A 21,440-nucleotide genomic window follows, 5' to 3' on the forward strand; every position below is an offset into this window, starting at 1 on the left:
GCATGAAATCGAAATAAAAAATCCTACACCTGTTTACGTTTATAATACCAAGCATGCTCCACATTCCAAATATTGTGGGTTATGATGGAGTATTATTGGGGGTGTAAAGATGGAAAAAATAATGAAGAGATCACAAGCCTGAGCATGTCACGGCTACAGATGTTTGCTACTGTATCTCTCTCTCTTATCTCTGCAGGTTGAGAGTGATTCATCCATCAGCTCAGCGGGCGGCTCGGTCTGCGTTTCTCGGCTCTATAAATACCCAGCCCACGCTAAATTTGATGCAGAGGGGGCGCTGCAGTCTACCCGGGCAACAAATCTGTGCGCTTGTGGGTTTTTCACCTTTCCACGTCAAGCTCTGAATCACCAGTCACCGGGTTCTTTTATTCAATCTTTTTTATCACAGTACATCCTGGTGCATTTTCTCGGCGCACGGAATTGCGTCTATTTACAAGGTTGGTCGGCTGCGCGGGGGCTGATGTGTCGCATTGCTTTACATTCAGAAATCATCTGCCGTATTAACACACTCGCAGGCCCTGATTTTCTTTTGGCTTGAGGAGGGGCGGAATCACACGCGTTCGTGTTTCTCAGGTGTTGAACCTTGACCTCCGGGGGGTCCTTGGGCTCCTGGTCTTGGCGAAATTAAGGGACTGTCTGACAGGGGGGGTGTCTGTCTGGGACGAGATGGATTTGAATTAATGAGGTTTTGACCGGCATGTACTTAGCCTGGAGGGGATGGTTTTTGGACTCACACTTACACATTTCGGGGGGACATGTCTGTTACATGGCAGACATGCTAATGTAGATCATGTTTGATATCATGCCGGTCATTACCAAGAGGAACAAAAGCAAAGGGGCCTTTGGTGATCGCACATACCTTTTCTTACCTTTTGTGACATCTCTGGCAATTCCTTAAAATAGTTTTTGAATCATTACATTAGAAAAGCACACTCTTACCTTTACAATATGATCTAATTTAAATTCTCAACTCATGTATTGTTACATCAAAGGTTAAGACAATATTTTATCTTGTTTTATGTTCATTTAGCTCAATTAGTAAAGCATGGAGTGGACAACCTCAAGGTCACGGGTTCGAATCCCAGCCCAGACACCCTGATTAAATAGATACCCGGAGCATTTGTTACTTTATACAGAAGCATCTCCAAGGTGCATTGTCATTTCCAAATTTCCCATTTCTGATTCCTGACATTTGAGCTCCACCAGAGGTGTGTCTGTGGTTAGTCTGTGAGCTCTCATATTCTACAAAGCGTTTTGGGCAGGACTAGGTGTGAAGAGATTAAATTTCGTATACGTTTCATCCTCGTCGCAAATGAGACTGGCTTTAAACAATAAGGCAGCTTGCTGGCAGGAGGTTGGCCCCCTTTGCCCCCGGGGTGTACGTGGGGGTTGGGAAAAGCTGTTGAAAGTATAAAACCGAGAAGGAGGTGGGGCGTGGGGTGTGCTGTTTGTGTATTGTGTCGTGACGGAGGAGGTGTGTGACATAAAGCGGGAGAAAAGAGAGGCTTACGTGGGGAGTGGGGGTTGTCGAAGAACCTCCGACAGGAATGTGTTTACCTCATGCGCATCCACGCACCCCCTGCCCCCACCATGAACGCCTTTCCCAGGATGGGGGTCCTGATTCGGGGGAGGTGTTGTGAGATAGACCCCATTGTATTTGGGTTTGACTCCTTGAGGGGGTTTCACAGCAAATAGTTAAAGTTGAGTTGCCCCTAAACAAGCTATCTGAGACTTTCAACCATCACACTGATGTAATCCGAGGGTATCCAGCTGTGGCTAATTGACGTAAATTTCACACGTTTCTGATTTGCTTCTCTGCAGAGTCTTCGCTCTTTTCTCCCGGGATGAATCTATCAGCTCATTTCTGTAGTTTTCCCTCAGAGATGTCAAGCAGTAGGTGGGGTAATGTCTGGTGTACCTCAGGGCTCGCTACTAACCCTCTGTGTAATTGAAATAATAATGCACGCTGCCTGGAGCACTCTGAACGAAGACACTGTTTGGGTTGCTAATGCCACTTTCCCTTTGCACGACTACAAACACAATAACACGTCGGCCCGCCTTTCCACCCTTGTTTGTTGTTTTTACGCAGCCTGACGACTGCATTCCCTTCCACCCCCTTGGAACATGTAGTGTCCTTGTCAACTAAACATCTTCAAATGACCGCAGAGATACAATGACCCCACACCAGAGACGGCTTACTTCTTCAAATTATATTACCAAATGTAATGCAATGTTGGGAAGACTTGATACTTTAAAACTGGTTCTAAAGCTGTTATACTAAACTCAAGCTTTCCTTTACAAAATTAAACTATCCGGATTAACTTGAATTACAATTCAAGTTGTATTTATCTGACACCGAACAATACAGATTTGTTAAGATTATGTTTTCAAATTAACAAAACGAATTTAGATTTAATACCTTTGCTAAAAATTAAATAATGTAAGATAATAATAGTAAAATAATAATAAAAGTTTTGTATAAAAAAATTATATATAAAATATATATATTATTAATTAATCATTTAAAAATAAATCACATAATTTATATTGAAGAAATCCTTTTGATATTGCAATGAATCTGAACATGTTTTGCTAACATTAGCGAACCTACAAGTCTTCGAAATGTTTGTTGTGATTGATGAGACCCCCTAGATTCAAACAGATTTCAATTTAATGCAACTAATATATATAAAAGCTTCTTATACTAATGCATCTGAATATGTTTTGCTAACACCATTAGCTGACCTCTTAATTTCTTAGGTTTTCGTATGTACTTTATTAAATATCTCTTAATGAAAAAATTGTGTGAAACTACTTAGCTTTGATATTTCAAGCAGTGCATGACAAACAGGTAGGGAGGAATGTTCGACGAAAGTAGCGAAACCTGTGGGACCTAAACAACACAGTTACTTCAACACATGCTGACTTGAGTTGTGGGAAAATATGGGCGGCACCCAGGGAACAGGTCACACCACATGACCGTAAAATGAGCTCACCTCGGGTGATTGTTCACTTTTGTGTTGTTGTGTGCTCAGTGCCTGTTCGACTGGTTTAGAGCGTGATGTGTCGTGCACGCCTTTTGCCTTGGGCTTTGACAGCCTCCACATCATTTTGTCAACAAATCTGTGCCTTCCCTTTCAAGGAGCCACAAGGTTTTTGTGGGAGTGTCGATTGTTTAGACGCTAGATTACAGATGTAACCCGTGTATGTTTACTGATAGTTGTTAGTGGGAGGGAAACTATTATGCAATCTTTGTTTATAGTGATTTAACCTTGTGTCTGTTACAGATCCATTGTTTATAAAGATGTGTGATTCGCTGATACCAATTGTTGTTATGCCCACGGCTAGAAACCAATGCGACATGATAGTGACGCACAGCAGTGACATTAAAACATCCTTGCTCTTACATCCAATTGCTGTTTTATTTTCTCTCTGGCAGCTCTGTTTACCAAAATAGCAACTGACGAAAAGGGCCAACGGCTCCACGCACACAGATAAATATGAATGAAGCAAAATAAACACGCTCAGCTGTTCATCTCACCGGACAGCGGGAGGCTCAGGTAGGTTTGGTGTCACTCCTCTCCAAACGTTGCTCTATTTCTCTGCTTATGTCATTTCAAGGGTAATAATGTAGGACAGAGTGTCCTGGCTGCTCTGGACTTAGGCACAAACAGACAGGAGGGGTGAAGGGGACAAAGAAAACATATTGCTGATTGTTAAGATGCCTTGTTTTAGTGAAGACTGAAGGCAGCAACGTATGTACTGTACACTAAAGCAATCCCAGAATGCATTGCACTAAACTCGAATTATAGATATAATGTCTGTCCTTCTGAATAATTCTATACCTGTATATCTCTCTCTTCCTGTCTGTCTGTCTGTCTGTCTATCCGTGTATCTCTCAAACTTTTGGTCTGTGTCTGTCTTTCTATCTCTATCTATCTGTCTGTGTGTCTTTTTGTCTGTGTATCTGTCTGTCTGTCTGTCTGTCTACCTGTCTATCTATCTACCTGTCCATCTATCTACCTGTCCATCTATCTACCTGTCCATCTGTCTACCTGTCTATCTATCTACCTGTCTATCTATCTACCGGTCTATCTATCAACCTGTCCGTCTATATACCTGTCTATATACCTATCTATCTATATACCTATCTATCTATATACCTATCTATCTATCTATCTATCTATCTATCTGTCTGTCTGTCTGTCTGTCTGTCTACCTACCTACCTACCTACCTACCTACCTACCTTCCTACCCACCCACCCACCCACCCACCTACCTACCTACCATCCATCCATCCATCCTACCTACCTACCTACCTACCTACCTACCTACCTACCTATCTATCTACCGGCTTGTCTCTCTGTCTTCCTTTTTAACTGTTATATGTCTGTCTATCTGTCTGTTCAAACCGGTGGATTAATGTATGGGGCCAGCAATGAGAAAAACAGAGCTCTGTGTGTGTGTGTTTGGATGATGAATGGCCAACAGTGTTCACAGGAAGTGCATGATTACACACAGACGTGATGGTGAAGCACCAGTACAAAGACACAGCAACAAGAGCAATGTGATGAAGCTACCTTTATTCCTTGTCTGGGAGCGGGTTCAGTGTGTTTTATCATATTAAATTATTCAAAAATATTAAAAAAGCTTTCCTGTAGCTAAGTGGTAAGAGCATTGCGTTAACAACGTTGTGGGTTCGATCCCAGGGGATTGCAAATACATATGTAAAATGTATAGGATAAAGCAATGTAAGTCGCTTTGGATAAAAGCGTCTGCTAAATGCCTAAATGTAAATTGATATTGGCTGCCTTTTTCAAATTTGGCTCAAATGTATTGCAGGATTGCATCTACAAATGAATGTACACCTAGCTATTTATTTACATCTGTCTGTCTGTCTGGCACACACACGTAGACAGTATGCTACTTTTTCAGTTACACAGATTAAAACTGACACCCATGCACCCAAGGATGTTTGTAATGTGTACAGTAGCACCACCCCTCCTCCACCCCGCAGACGCCAACAAAAACATGCGTTTTTTTCAACACCCTTTCGCACATGCGCGTGGAATGAGTCCACAAACAAACAAGCGAATACGCACGCGGGACAGAGTCGCAGCTGATGTCAAACAAGGCCAGTGAGCCCTCCCCCCAATAACAGCCCCCACTGCAGATTCACTAAAGTCATGCTGGGACAGCATCTGCCACTGCCAATACCTCCACCCCCCCACCCATTCCTTCCAAATATCTCCTCCTGCTCTGATATCCCCCCTCCACCAACCTTTGTTTCCTCTCTTCCCAGTTCACACACACACGCACAAAAGGTATCTGCCCTTTTATCGCCCAATTTGTCCTCTATACACACACTGTCAGTCCTTTTTGAAAACATCTTATTAGTCACATTGGTACTTGAAAACTGAACCAATAAAAAACATTATTACAATAGTAAGGTCTAGGACGGACATAGCGCGGATTTTGCATCATCTTCTGTTTTAGTTGCACTTAGACAGGGGAGTTAGAAATCGAGAGCATTTGATTGGACCAAAATCTGTGTAGTGCAAGATGAGTCATCAATATTTTTAATCCATTTTCCCAAATAACAAAGACTGTAAATCTTCTCAAAGTTAATTTTTGCCATTTTTATGAAGACACTAATGTATATCCAGTTTGTATCCAACATGGACTAAACGTTATAAAGAACATTCTGTTACAACTCTACAAATCTTTATTCTTTACTTCCGAGTTGCCACAGTGGGTGGCCCAGAATATCCTAATTGTGATCAACCCTCATCCGAGCTCTTTCTGGAATACCCAGACTCTGTGTCTTGCCTGTGAAATCCTCTAGTCTACTTGGGCATCTGTTGACTTGGCACATAGCTAGAAATCGCACTGAGCACGTTGCCATAATCTGTCGGTCTTCAGTGGGTCACTGGAGCAGTTGACTAATGAATGGGATCACGTCAGTGCACGGTGATCTACCGGACTGCAAGTGCCTGTTGGAAACAAATTTAGTAAGGGTTAAAATCAAATTTGGCAAATAGTTTGGTGTCCTGTGTCGGCACAGCAGCGTCATTTACACGCGTGTTCACACACTCATAGAAATGGATGTTATCTCCTGCTAAGTTTGGATGGGACAGTTGAAAGGGCGGATCTCGCTGCTGTCAGGTGTTGAGGGAGATAATAACGTCTCGGTTTATGACGGGATAGGGAGAAAAGATAAAACGTACTGTATTTGATGAATATTTTTGCACAAAGTTGAATACTGTAGCATTGTGCTGGTTAAGTTTTGGCATATTTGAATGCCTAATTTATTGGACAGGTTTGGTTTTTAAAGGATAAGTTCAATCAAAAATTAAAAAACTGTTATCACTTACTCACCCATTGACTGGTTTTGTGTCCATACTATAGAATATCTTCTTTGTGTTCTGCAGAAGAAAGAAAGTCAAACCGTTTGGAAATGACAAGATGGTGAGTAAATAATGACAGAATTTTCATTTTTGGGTGAACTGTCCCTTTTAGAGATAAACGCTGTGTAGAATTATACAGCACATACAGGTTCTCCGTAAAAAGGCTTTGTCACTGTTTCTAAGCTACAAGCAAAAGTTAGACCAGCATTTTGGAGTTATTCTTTAGCAGACCAGAGATAGATAGCGAGAGAGAGAGAGAGAGAGAGAGAGAGAGGGAGATAAAGGTGTTCTTTCATATCCTCTGGTTCCATATGGCATTAGTCTTATAGGTGGAGCTTCTCAGTGCCTTGGCTTTCCTGTATCACTTTTCCTGTATTGTTAGTAAGAGCTGTGGCACAATGTTTCCTTTGTGTTTTTTACAAAGACTACTGGATAGCTTGCGTTTAAAGAAGTCAATTAATCCCCCAAAGCAGTTTGCTTGAACTCCACATAAAAACGTCAACTTTTATCCAAATTTGTATGATTGTTTATTCAAAACAGTCAGACAGCAAGCTTGTTTTTATTTTCCACATCAAATCAACGTACTGTTACTGTAAAACTATGTGTCGTGTGTAACTGAGCTCACTCGTGTTTATTGTTGTGGCAGCTGCTGATGGTTACTAAGCCACTTTGACTCTCCGGCGCGAAGCTTGTTTTGTCTCCCTGGAAACATCGCCACACAAAAACACTCACGCTTACGTCAAAAACCAGAAAACTGGTGATCTTGACCTTGATTTTTGGACCCGTTTGGACCCAGATGACTCCTCTCATTCCATTGAAGGCAATGTTCCCATCGGGGGAATGTTTATGACATTCATTACTTTCAAGGGAAAGAAATATCTAGGGCTGTGCACCGTTGAAAAACAGGGAGTTTGCCACGTCATGTGTGTGAATCTGTGGTGTTTAATGGACTTTTGTGGATGGGTGAGTCATGGCGAGCAAATAAAAACTCCTCCAAACTGAGCGAAACTTTCCCCCGGCCTCATAAGTGAACTTTGACTTCCACACTGCGGTTTACTTCCTTTAAACACTGCAGGTACTTTTGGGCATGTAACATTTGATATACTTCCTCTATTTGTCTTTTACTACTAGTGCTATTAAAGCAATAGAGATGCGTATGTCCAAACTGGCACAATAGGTACAGGGATAGTTCACCTAAAAATGTAAATCTGTTTAGAATTTATTCACCGTAAAGTCATTTGCATTTCATTCTTCTGCAGAACACAAAATAAGATATTTTGAAGAATGCTGGTAGCCAAACAACATTGGCCCCCATGTAAGGACACCAAACCACCGAGACATCTCTTAAAATATCTTCTTTTTTGTAGTCTATTAATAGAATAGCTCCTGTACGAACATATGACCCTCCTGCAACAACAAAACAACACGATAAAGGTAGACCCAGCCTGCTTTCTCACAGCGACCATCTGTCTGCCCTAATTGCCCCAAGCTTCATTTGCTCTCTACATGCCCCGGCTTGTAGCGTTTAAGACACTTAAACATTCAACAATCACATAAGAAACCTATGAGGCATGTTTCGGACAGAAATGCTGAATAATCCGAAATAAATTTTCTATCATTTTATATTTCATTTCTCTTTTTATGTTCAGTGCATTAAAGTGAAAGTTTACGCAAAATTTATTTTTTAGTACGCATTTACTGTCCCTCTTGTTATTTTAAACCTGTATGACCTTCTTTCTTCCGCTTAACACAGAAGACAACATTTTGAAAACCAATGCAAGTCAATGGAGGCCAGTTAACAACTTTCTTCAAAATATCTTCTTTTGCGTACTGCCAAATAATGACAAAATGTTTATTTTAGGGTGAACTATCACTTTTAAGTATTCTAACCCGTGACTTTTGTGCTTACACAATGCTCTACCAATTGACCCACAGGAACACTTCATCATTTTTCGGAGCAAGTCTATAAATCTTTCGGACATCAGCAGCTATGTATTAATCGTAGTCAAACATGACCCCGCGCTTAATAGGAAACTCACATCAACGTAACATTCCCGTGTTGCTTTCTGTAGTGCCCTCATGTATTTTGTATTCTCCGAGAGCATTGGTCCCAAAAGGTGGACCGTCCCCCCCGCCTCTCCAAACCACAACTGCACCCCACCTCTTCCTTTGCCATCCCAGGCTGCTCCTGTTACAGGAAGCCCGGCCCTGTCACTGATTCCATGCTGGCATTTTTCCCAGGATACCCCTCCCCCGACACCGATCCCCTTTTCTCTTTGACCCCCCATCCTCTTCCACCCTCCCCCCGGCCAGACCCCTCCGCTCCTGTTCCCTGCCAGTTTCCCAAGATAAACAAAGACTTCAGTTTGTCTGGGGTCAAGCGGGATGAATGGCGGGGCCATGGCGAGGGCCCTTTTCTCTCTGTTCCCTTAAAAGACCGCTGCCAATTCGCCTTTGTGATTTTGGCGTGGGGGGAGGGTCGCCAAGTCATTGCAAAGAAGTTGCAACCTTCGAACTTCTTTGCCGTAATAAATCTCAGTTCCCCGTTTACTTTTATTGCCTGGTACGGCCGTAGTTCCCTGTTTGTTTTACAAGCTTTCGTGAACATAGCAGTGCTAGGTGTTGTCGTTCCAAGATCATATATGTCTATAAAGAAATATCAGAATCGCCGTCTGATCTATCAGCGTATGTCAGATGGTTTGTTTTGCGTTTCGGTAATGTGCGCACAAAGCTGATTTGAAAGGACAGTAGCCAGGTTTCCATTACAGATTTGAGAAAAATTTAAGCGATGTCGATTAAAACGACATCAGAGAATGAATGCGTTTCCATTAAAGGATGTTATATGCGATCAAAGTGTATTTTGATTCTTCTCGCGATATGTCATTCTAGCCATACTACCTTAGTACGTTTTATGGCAGTTTGCGAACAAATTTTAGTACAGTGGTAAAAGAGTGAAAAGAAATGTCTATATTTCCTATTATCTTTCCAAATGTTCTGCAAAAACATACCGCGGTCATGATCATGTGAATATACGCCGCTTGACTTGAAAGTACGACAAAAAGGGTTTTCATTACAGTTTTGTGACATAGTCCTTTAACGTATTGCCTGACAAAACCCCTCATATGAGCGTGAGAACTTTTTTGCGTTATATGGGAGCTTTTACGATTCAACGTGTTTCCATTGGGCGTATTGTCAATGCGCTATTTCAGTTCTGCATTTTGAAGTGTAATGGAAACCTTGCTAGTGACTCCTTTAAGCCACGGCGTGAATACGCGAGAGTTGTGTGTTCAAGATTCTTAAACATTGAGTGTTTGCATTCTTTATGAATCCTATGATGACTTTTTGTGTTTACCCTAAATACTAGGTGGGTGAGTAACCTATACAGTTCAAAGCAGCGGTTCAATACAATGTGGAGATTGATTAGATCATTGACGGAATCATAGGTCACATTTGATGTGTCAGCCATATCTGTCTTGTCAAAGGAGAAGCAGAAAGATTTCGTGACTTTCTGTTTGTGGAGAACAAAAGGACTGCCGGGGTAGATCTTGTCTCTACTTGTATCCAGACTGGTGTTTTGTTCAGGCATCTCTCCGCCCGCTCTTTAGTAAAGGGGTTGGACTGACCACGTTACACAAAGACACCGCACGGCTCTTAAAACCCAATAAATCACGTAGAGAACTAAAACATTGACCTCTTATCTATATCTCACATGCTGTTGACTTTAAGGTCATCATTGTTTTCGATTTCTCATACCTGTGGTTAGAGGTTTGAACCAACCCCTATGGACTTATTTGGGAGTTGCATCTATAGTGCGGAAACCATATACGGCTCACAGAAATGTTCTTTTACTGCAGGAAACGTTTTCACAACTTTGCTATTCCCCCCACCTCCCACCCTCTTCCTTCCAGGACACAGGAATGCAGAGAGAGGCCAGCCAGTAGAGGACAGCTGCATGTGTTTAACTGCATCCAAGGCACCATCGCAGTACAGCGGTTACATCACATGCAGATTTGTCATGCATTATATAAAAAAACATGTTCAGGTATTTCAGCATGCTTTCAGACAATGTTGATGTTTTATAACACAATACTGATGATGATATTCCTTCTTGTCTGTTTTTAGGAACTGTAAAATGTAATCGAAAGTCCCAACTTGGAATCCGGGCCGCGTCCTCTGTATCCTCCACAGCTCTGATGCGGTCAGCTGACCAGCCATGGCCGGGATTTCAGTGACCCACATTTCTCATACGAGCGTGGTGAGAGAGCAGCTTTAGTCATGCCTTCTGGTGTTTCTCGGGGGGAATGAGTCTATCAATAGCTGTCCAAGTTTGTGCGAAAGAATGCGGCCGGACCAGCCACGGAGATGGTCCTACTAAAGCTATCTTCAGCTTTGGGATAAAAATAACTTTTATTCGTATACTGAGTGAATGTGTTGTTGATTTCTTAAGAAGGTTGAACTACCTGATTCGACCCTTACTTTCTCACAGTTTCCGATAGATGACATTTCTCTGACATTAATATTTCAGAGCTGGAAAAATGAAGAGACCGTTCCAATCTTCATTTCAAATCAGAATTTCTAGATTTATTGTGGCCATTCCAGTTCAGTGTTTGTTGAATTTCAACAAAATCTAACCTCAGGAGTGACATAAAGTCATGCAGCAGCAATGTGAAACACTGTCAACATGACAAGACACGTGACAACTGAAATTGAGGTTATCACCTTAAATAAATATATATAGATTTGAAAATAGTACTGTTGTATTGCTTAAAAGTGAATATGAACTTGTTTTCTTTTTGTCAATTTGATGGGTTTTTTTACCTCTTTCTCATTTCTTCATTTTCTGCAAATAAATGCAAAAAACCAATATTTGTATATAACATTTGGGAGAAATATTGTGAGTATTTCACAGTATGAAACACAAATGACCATTTTACCTAAAACATACCTATAAATAGTAAATTCTGAAAAACTTAAAATGGTCTTTGAAATTTCACCCAAGCTGTTTACTATTTGATTTTCAAGTTTTCCCTGATGTAACAACCTAATGTGTAGGCTTTATTAGGTCATGTTAATACTTTGATTGACGATATCCACGTTTTTGCGCTGTCTGTCATAACATTTTCAATGCTTATTAAAAGACTTATTCTTATGACTCTATAGCAGCACATTTCACAACCACACAAAACCGAAACTTCCTGGTGGCTTAGATCACGATTTTCATTTTTCTGCACTATGAATTGCTCAACTATTAAAAATAATGAATACTCTGTGCATGAGAAAGGTTGAGAAGTCAATGGCTGTATTATGACTGGCTTCACTTGTATGAAAAGTCATGTCATGCTGAATGTCCGGGAGCAGAGAAATGCACTGAGAGAGGAGACTGCAGTCTGCACTGTAACTAAACCCTGCATACCATGCATGCTTGAGGGACATAATAGCTCTCTTAACAGAATGCAGTAAAAATGGCCATAAAGCGTTTCAACAACAGCTGATCGACCTGACAATTCTTGTTCTTATCGAACTTGTTGGATCACTTTCGGTTGGCTGAATAGTTACTTAATAGTTGTGTGGAAGAATGCTGAGCTGTTTGAAAGGTGTGTTTGTGAATATTAGTTACAGTCGGCCTTTATATGATACAATTTGCATGACCTCTCCAGTCATTCATGATGACATTTCCTATTTACACATTTGGCTGATGCTTTCATTGCACTGTACTATTCATTTTGTTTTTGACTGTCCAATCCCCTAGGATTGAACCTGTGACCTTGGCGTAGTTAACGCCATGCTCTACCCACCGAGCCACAGGAAAGCTGCGAGTATGACTATGTAAAATGAAACTACTAGCGTATTATCCACAACTTGACCAATTAATTCACGATAACGGGATGTTTTTTTTTTAAAGGCAACACAACCATGTTGTGCTATGTAAACTAGTTACATTAAATACACCCAATTGTATAGGTTATCAGGCCTTAAGAGATATGTCCTTAATTTTGACAGCATTACCACTTATTCACTAAGACGACACAATTTGGGTGAAGGTGAATGATATGGTGCATATTTAGGGCTTCCTTTAGAGACAAACTTTTTCCACTCGTGAACACAAAGGAGAAAGAGCCGGTGTAATTTCACAATGCTTTAATACGTGAGCACCACGTAAATTGTCATGATAGTAAATACCAAAATACATAGATTCAATGCAACATGGGCAACAATATGTACACACACACTCAATATTACAAAATGTACAGGTCTTTATAAAACAAAGACGTTAAAACTGTGGCATACATCTCAAAGTTTGCTGTGAATCAAGTCCATAACACTTTCGCGTATGTTGCAATACCACCATTCCGTTGCATGGCTTATTAAACGGAGTCTGAATGAGAGTTTAAAACTTAAATTCCTATGCGGTGATGTCAGAAGCTGTAATCCCCTCATGTAGCACCACTATTCATGCCCAGACATCTTCACAAGCCAAACTGAGCTTGTAGTACCACTGAAGTGTGCTGGGCTGGCCGGGAAGTCCCACGCCTCACCACGTGTTACAATTGCATCGAGAGCAACCCGGATGAGGACCTACGGTACAGTACGCCACACGTGGCTTTTTTAAAGTCAGAAAGCCACAATCGCTGTACTCCAGGGGTTTAAGTTTTTAAGCATTTGGTCGCAACAGATCTGTCCCGACCCAGAGTCACTCTCCTCCGCCTCAGCCTCGGGTTTAGCGCCATCTTTGCTGAGAAGTCCTGAAAAACTGGAGCCAAAGATCGTTATGAGGTTAGACACGTTGCCCGTTTCCATTTCCTCGCTTTCCTCGTCGTCGCTCGCGTTTGAGGAAGTGACTTTGGTCCGTTTTTGAGGCGCGTCCTCGCGCGCTGACTCTTCCGCGCCTCTTTTCCTGTTTGTACAAACGTGCGTTTTTTGCGGTTGGTTCGACTCCTCGAGCGTCGCGTTCGTACTGTCCGCGGGACTCTCTTGGTTTTGCTTGATAGCATCAGGCACCGATGATTCAGATGAAACGCTATCAGCCAGGTCCGATGATGAATTTTGGCTTTGCTCTTCTGGAGTGGGAGTACAGTGCTCTGCGTCTGGTTTAACCTCCTCGTCGTCGGCTTTCTCAACCGTCTCGTTTATCGGAGGCTGGTCATTTTGTCTGGTTTCCTCCGTCTGGTCGCATTCCTCCGTGGCGGGCGGGAATTTCTCCCGCTCTGAATCAATAAGGTCCCATTCCTTTCCCTCGCGCTCGCTCTGCTCGTTCAGACACGCGCCGCTGTAGAAGTCGCTCAGATAAACCTGGCGGGCGCTGCGGAGGACCAGCGAAACCAGGAGGTTTTTGTGCAGTTTAATGCCGCCTCGCTGAACGCGAGAGTTGTAGATTTTCCCCAAGGAAATACTCATAATCCGGTGGGCTTCCACTTTGTATTCCATGGCTGTCGTCGATCCAGTAAAGGTCGCTTTTGGGGAGTACAAAGTTCACCGAGCGTTTCGATCCGACCGGGGTTGATTTCGTCTCAGGAATCTTCCAGAAATGTCACTGTAAAATTGCCAAGAGTGCGAAGACACATTCGTCAATAACGTCCGAGCTCTAAATCAAAGAATCTGTAGACGATTCATGTAGAAAAAAAATCGTCCTGTACTTTGATGTTGTGGGTTTAAAAATTCGAGACGTTTGATAAATATGAATTCCTCATTATACGTAAAATAATTAAAAATCGGCGTTATCGGGTGAGAGTACGAGATTTTACAACCTTACGCACACCCTTCTGCACCCGTCAATAGTCTAGGGAGGAATGAGACCGTTTCTATTTTTAACTTGCATTTATAGTTCAGCGTCAGAGACTACACTAGCCAATCACATCGCTCGTTGAGTTCTGCAACCGTTGTGAATCACACCCCGCCAAACCCACTAGGACCAATCAGCAAGCGGCATGGCGATGAGTCATATTTAAATACTAACGTGGGAGAATTGTTTAAAGGGAAAGAATTGTTTATAAGCTAAAATGGAAAATATTTTAAAGATGCATGTATGATTTATAACATTAACACGCTATATTTAAGGCGCAGTTTTAGTTTGAAAACGGATTTGTGTACAATTTACATATAAAATAAACTCAAATAAGTTAAATGTCGTTTATCTTGTGTATGGTGTTATTTCATATTTTGTGTTTCTAAATACTACATGTTTAAATCACGCATTAGTGTTTTTGTTTGGTATTACTACCGTTTCCGCACAACATGGTTCAATTCGTTTTACCGTCGAAAGAAAAAGAATTACTTCCCCTTTAATTTTTTTCATCGACTTCCTCGACTGATGTAATGGTTTGTCTGCCAGAGTCGTGTCACATGACTCTATTGTGCAAATCCATTGCGGTGTCTGGGCAAATGTGAATGGAGCTGTTAGTGGGGGGGAAGGGCAATATTTTGTTTGAAGAAACAGTTAGCTTCTACGATTACAAAGACCGTTGCAGATTTAACGTTCGGCTGAAGAGGATAATTTTACATAGAGATGATTTCACGATTTTATTTTTATCAGTAATCCTTGTGCATTGGTTCGTGCGCGTGCCTGCATTAAGATGTGGGTCGTAAACAAACCTGACAGGAAGAGCGGTGTATGACGTAAGGCACTCTCGGTGATTGTTTACCTAAATATGAACGATCACGGTTAGCGCACAGTTTCAGATCTTGAGATTTCGTTTGATCTTTAAACCAGAACGAGAACTCAATTTCAGATTATGAAATAATCTTTGGTCATCCTAATACCGAAGCCATATCATTATTTAATAACAAATATTTGCTATTAAAAAACACCTGGAGAAGGGTATAAAATACATGAATTATCTTATTTTTATTCTTACCTATTCTTGTACATTTTCTACTTATTGTGTACCGATATAGTGCATGCTAATGATAGGCTGCTCAAAAGTGCCAACTGATGCTATAAATGTCCAGGCTCAGAGATAATTCATTTATAAAGCTTTAGTTACTAAGTCAGTGTTTCCGGCTGATTTGCTGGTTTACATCATCAACTCCTTTAGTGAACACAGCACTCCTTTAGATAGTCAATAATGAGAAGGCGACACGCTACGATGCATAATGAATGAAGCATAGTGCTTCAGAGGGCAGATGTGCTGCATAGCAACATTGATACAGCAACATACCTTTATATTACTTAAAATGGTGTGTCAATAAGCAAATATATATGCATTTGTCATACATTATTTTTGAGAAATAATGCCCGTTTCATTATGCATAAATAGTTTCGTTCAATGTTTTTTAAACAGTTTGGGGGTAGAGATCTCATGTGTTTATCAAGCCGTAGGTGGATTCAAATAAAATATAGTGGTGAAATGGCCATTTCAATACAATGAACCAAGGGCAAACTTGTCAAACATGAAGGGTGTGTATATTTAATTCATTCGTATGCTAAAAACATGAATAAAAACAGCATAAAATGCCAAAGTACACTTGCCTCTTACGATATAGCTATTAAATGTAGACATACGTCATTGTGTATAGATTATCACACGCAGATACGGACTATCAGATGTCCTAAACATCTTCGAATTTCTGTATGTTTAGAAATATAATTAGTGTTATGGACACATTGTTTTGTCATTTCAATACAATAAACCAAAACAACTCTTTATTTACCAGCAAGCATGTGCGCCTGTCTGGACGCTCTATGACCCGGATGTGATTCCACCGAGCAATGGCGGCTGAGCGGATGCGGGTTGCGTCCCACATGTAAACAACAAACTAAGGGCAGTCCTTTGTCTGAGGAAAGCAAAACCAGCGGCGATCAGGAGCATGAGATTATCCCACGAGAGTCGCCTCATCTGAGAAATAGAAAAAAATGTCGATGGAAGATCCGTTTTTTGTGGTGAAAGGGTGAGTTTATAGTTCGGATCGGACAATCCGGGTGCTGTAATATGATAGGCTTACTAACAGTTACCAGATATGCGAATGTTGAAGAATCGGTTTAGTAAATAAAGTGCTCGCCAAAAGGTGTTTAGTATTTAGTAAACCTGTTTGACAAACGAGTCGCCCATCACTAGTCAGAACAGCTGTTTCACAGGGATCGTTTTTGTGTTTCCATGGCAACCATATTATCGATTGTTCCCGCTGTTTTGTCATTTCACATAATCAATGCATTTACTGTTTATCATTTAAAACGTTAATTATTGTATAGTTTCATACTTTAGCCTTGGTCTGTGTCAATACTAATGCAATAGATGTTACTAACATGTTTCTTTGATACCGAAGATCATTTTCGTATATTTTACAATAATCAATTGCTGCATTTATCTTTAATTTGTTTTCCACAGGGAGGTGCAAAAGGCGGTGAACAACGCTCAAGGGCTTCATCAAAGATGGATGGAGTTATTACAGGACGCGGGTGGGGCCAGCAAGGAGGAAGTGGACTGGACCACCAATGAGCTACGCAACAGCCTGAGGTCCATTGAATGGGACCTGGAGGACCTGGATGAGACTATTAATATCCTTTCAGTTCTGATGTGTGAAAACCAATATTTAGATTTTGTATATGTTGTATTTGATATTCGTATAGCCTTAACTTGGGATGCAAGTATTGTGGAGTCCAATCCAAAGAAATTCAATCTGGATGCGATGGAGCTGGCGAAGAGAAAAGCTTTCATCACAAGCACAAGACAAACAGTCAAGGTACACAAACTTGACTGACACGCAGCGGTGAAACAAAGTTTATGTATATATCTAATATGTCTTGTTGGATTTCTTGTTTTACCAGAATCTGAAAGACCACATGACAAGTCCAACAGGCATTTCAGTATCAGAGAGAAAGAATCGACAGGTTTGTATTTTTAATCTTTATAATCCAAGCCATGTTATCATATCACAGCATTTGTTTCATCAAAGCCTGTGTTACATTGTGATGGTTCGTATTATATTTTTTATCAGACTTTGATGGGGGACAGCGGGTCTCGTGGTCCAATCTGGCAACCCAGCGGTGATAAGTACACCAGACTTGACAATGAGTTGCAGTCTGCAAACTCCCAGTTCATAGAAGACCAACAGACCCAGCAGCAGGTTCATCAATTATAAACATTTATTTTGGCAAAATTCCTGGGTACATGTATGTATGAGAAGGAATTTTTTTTCTGTTTCTGGGTTGTTCGACAGCTCATAGCAGAACGACAGGATGAACAGTTAGAGCTGGTTTCAGGGACCATCGGCATCTTAAAGAACATGTCTGAAAGGGTCGGGCAAGAATTGGATGAGCAGGCTGTGTAAGTCAACTCAGAGCCTATAGGTGCATGCTGAATTTTGTAAATCTAGATCCATTTATACTGTATGTCTGGCATTTTTTCAGAATGCTGGATGACTTTTCACACGACATGGACAACACACAGTCCAGGCTGGATAGCGTCATGAAGAAACTGGCAAAAGTTTCTCACATGACCAGTGGTAGGTGATACAAAAGAAGACTGTGCTTTGTTTACCGCTTCGCATGATTCGAGACATGTGGTTAGAAAACGCATTCACTATGTATTGACTTCCTTTTGTCGCTTAAGGTGATTGACTGTGGTAAAAGAATACATAGTGCTGCTGTCCCTTATAAGGCCAAGCATGGTGATAACAGGAAGTCAAACTTCCGCTATGGTTGAGCAACCGAGAAATCTAACCTTCTACTGCACCTCATGGGAATTTTTCAAAAAAGTTGGTTTTGACTAAGCACCCTGCCTTGTAATGACTTCACAATACGTTTGACTTGCTCTTGATTTGATTGTTTTAATCTGTTCTATTTTTTGGTTTTATCCTCCAGATCGAAGACAGTGGTGTGCTATCGGAATTCTCCTGGCTATCCTGTTTGTTGTGATAATCCTCTTCCTTGTTCTGTGAACAAGCACTCTGAGCTTTAGGCGTACAGGTCTCTGCGTATATTCACAAAACCAAGGTGCTTGGAAGAGTGAAAGCAAACGAAAACATTTCCCTCTCCTATTCCATACTATAGTAAGATGCTGTTTTATACTTTCTTCTTATATAAATAGACCCCAGACGATAAGACTGACACAAGTGTGTAAAATGTAGATATGCTTGTGAACAAACAAGCAGATGAATGGCAGAGAATATCGAATTTGTAATAACGTGGTAATTCAGGGTAAATCATGCATATCAAATGGACCATGATTTTTGGACTTATACCTGTGTACTTTGGTCATAACAGAATCTAGGGCTGCTAGAAAGTATGATCGATGTAATTTTCTTTACTTTGCACTGCTGTAACGGTAGGTTTAGACCACTGTAAATAATCAACACTAAATATGAAGCTCTAACAAGTTAACACTGGAGTTTAACAAACTAGATACTCTATAAGCGGGTATGGAATTAATGATACTAATAGTAAATTAGCTATTCACTTTTAAAAAAAGTTTTTTCGCCTGTGTGCTTTGTTTACTTTTTCCTTTTTTTTTAAAGTACGTGTGAATTTATTAGTGAGATGTTCACTATCGACGTTTTGACACTATGATAATAATTAGATGACATTATGTTTCTGGAAATATTGATGGTATAAATCGCTCAGAATTGTATTGGCTAGACAACTAAAATATCCCCATTTTTACAAAACATAAATTTTATGTTTTACAATTTGGTCTTGAAATTGTTGGGGTTACGCAAGAATCACACCACTCTGTGGATTGCGAGACAATGTTTTCTTGTTTGTATGATTTACCTGTACAAAGTCCAAGAAACGATGAGTTCATTTTTTACGGTCAAGTCAAATTTTTCCATCGTTATAGGTAAAGTAGATGGGTCCTGTGAAGTATAGGTCAGAATTTAGCCAGTGCCTTAGCAGTGAGAAGGGTTGATGCATTTCATTTAAGACAGCAGATGTTCGTGACAATGGCACTTGGTGAAATTTCTCTTGTTTAGAGTTAGGGACATTGTCTAGCTTCGGTCCATTAATACTTTCACTAACTGTCGAAATGTATTTCTAATGCTAACGCAAATGAAATCTGGAAAGCAGCACTCGTTGATTTGCAAATAACTATTATTTTATGAAAGATCGACACTACACATATTATGTTTAAACATGAAGCACAGTTACCGTATTGTATTGTTTGATGTATTATGTTTGGAAGACTTACGAAGATCCACCATATTTCAAAATCACACCTAAAAATGAAAAATATATGCATTTAGCATGAAAAAAGATGAAGGCGCATTAAGACTTCTGTATTGTTTTACCATTTTCAAGGCAATTCAATGCATTTACGGTAATGCAGTTATGAAAGCAACCCTGTCTGGAAACAATACTTTTCAACAATATTAGCATCACTTCAATTTAAATAATGTACATTTTACATTAGCATTTTACGTTTATTTGAAAAATGGAAATTAAAATGAACTTAATTGTCATGAAAATACACAATGCAGAAAGTCACAAGAATTCTTTATTAAAATTTTCATTTCTTCTGGTTTGGGTGAAATATGACATGTGCATGGCTTGATGGACTCAACCTCCCTGAAAAACATAGGGACTTTACAGTATTTTAACCATCAATCATTTCTGTCGTCCAATAAAACAGTATTATGGCTAAAACTAACTGCCCTTTGTCTTTTCCGATTGGTTCGAAATATTACTGAATTGATTGCTCAGTAAAAAGGCAATTTTACGATTCAAATAATAAAACATACCTCAATAAGTTCACTGTTCTAGATGAGCAACGGCTTGGTCAAGACAGCAGATAATTCCTTGTCATGCGTGAATTTCAATTGTACGTGTTTGCTGTGTTTGTTTGAGCTACCTGTTGTTTTTCCTTGTCCTTCAGAAAAAAAATCTGTAAAACCACCCCATGTTTTCCCCACATGTCAATCACTGTGTGATATTCTGAGCCCCATTAAAAACAAATAACTGAAGTTGTGTGCCGTGGCGTTGTTGTTTTGTAAAGGATAATTACAGGTTTAAAACAATTCCAGTTTTTTTTTATTAGGTCTGAAAGGTGTTTGTTTAACATTGGATTCTGTTGTTTTTATTTTGTTCTGACTTTGTGAAGTAAAAAGCTTAAACAGAAGGTGTTTACGTCTTAAAAATGGTCTATCATCAGAAATTCTGTCTAGTCCCTCAGAATGAAAGTCTGTAGAGTGAGGCATTCCAGAAGATTTAAAAGCAGAAATGTTTTGCATGAATTCCTGTGTAGTTGAATTTGTGTAAGTCATTGTTTCATGATGGGACTTCCAAGCGTCTGTTTGTGTTTCCGTGGATGGATATCCCTTGGAAAGTCCCTCACTTGTGACCTATGGTCAACAATGACAGTGTGAAAAAATGGGTACAACCATTCAGCCCCATTGTAAATTCCGATTTGAGATTAGACGCAAACAGTGCGGCATCTATCAGAATATCAGCATCGATCAAGTGTTGTGTTGACGGTGATCGTCACAGTGTGAGCAGGGCTCTATTGATCCAATAAGCCAGCAGGCTGGATGAACGGATGCAGTGAGGCCATTCAAGTCTGATCTTATGACAGGTGGCGTCTTTCTCTTCTAACCCCCCCCCGCATCCTTTGTCTGGCCCAGTAATGATGAGAGATCAGCACCTGAGACCGGCAACATTGAACCAAAAGATTATGATTGTAATCTATAGGGGCATTTAATCACCCGTTTATCTAGTTGTTTTTTTAGCCTTGCTGTTTATGCAGAAACGCATTTTTTTAAATCTCCAATTATAGGATTATTGATTTAGCATATACGTTATATTGAGGTAGATAGAGGTATATATTTGTAAAGAAGGTGTGGGACAGGGCATTGGATTATTTTTTATTCAAAAATACTTAGGCTACTACAACTCTTTAAAAGCTTTATTCGTGTTAATGTTTACGGATGCAGCATTCATGACAGGGCACATCATAGGATTAAATTTATTATGGGTATTTTACAAATACTGAACATGTGTCCTATATCAAAACATTTGAAAACAAATTGTTATATTGTTTATATTTATAATATAAAATAACATAACAGGGATTTATCTACGTTGTTAGT

The 21,440-nt window shown here is 40.2% G+C and overlaps 2 protein-coding genes across 3 annotated transcripts; one reads left to right on the forward strand and one right to left on the reverse strand.

Annotated features, from left to right (window-relative positions):
- Positions 1-12,548: 12,548 nt before the first annotated feature.
- On the reverse strand, positions 12,549-14,215 carry ier5 (immediate early response 5). The gene has a single exon (XM_056758273.1). The coding sequence runs from the start codon at positions 13,848-13,850 to the stop codon at positions 13,038-13,040; it is 813 nt and encodes a 270-aa protein (XP_056614251.1). The 5' UTR covers positions 13,851-14,215; the 3' UTR covers positions 12,549-13,037.
- Positions 14,216-14,793: 578 nt separating this feature from the next.
- stx6 (syntaxin 6) lies at positions 14,794-20,318 on the forward strand. Of its 2 annotated transcripts, XR_008907645.1 has the most exons (9): positions 14,794-15,038; positions 16,077-16,310; positions 16,748-17,102; positions 17,188-17,250; positions 17,358-17,486; positions 17,580-17,686; positions 17,770-17,864; positions 17,972-18,116; positions 18,223-20,318. XR_008907645.1 is itself a non-coding variant. In XM_056758271.1 (8 exons), the coding sequence occupies exons 2-8, from the start codon at positions 16,276-16,278 to the stop codon at positions 18,297-18,299; spliced, it is 861 nt and encodes a 286-aa protein (XP_056614249.1). In that variant the 5' UTR covers positions 14,798-15,038; positions 16,077-16,275; the 3' UTR covers positions 18,300-20,318. The 2 variants fall into 2 exon arrangements, 1 of the variants encoding a protein (XP_056614249.1); XM_056758271.1 differs by lacking the exon at positions 17,972-18,116 and having other exon boundaries at positions 14,798-15,038.
- Positions 20,319-21,440: the final 1,122 nt, after the last annotated feature.

The sequence above is a fragment of the Triplophysa dalaica genome, chromosome 10 (genome assembly GCF_015846415.1).
Source record: "Triplophysa dalaica isolate WHDGS20190420 chromosome 10, ASM1584641v1, whole genome shotgun sequence".
Lineage (NCBI taxonomy): Eukaryota > Metazoa > Chordata > Actinopteri > Cypriniformes > Nemacheilidae > Triplophysa > Triplophysa dalaica.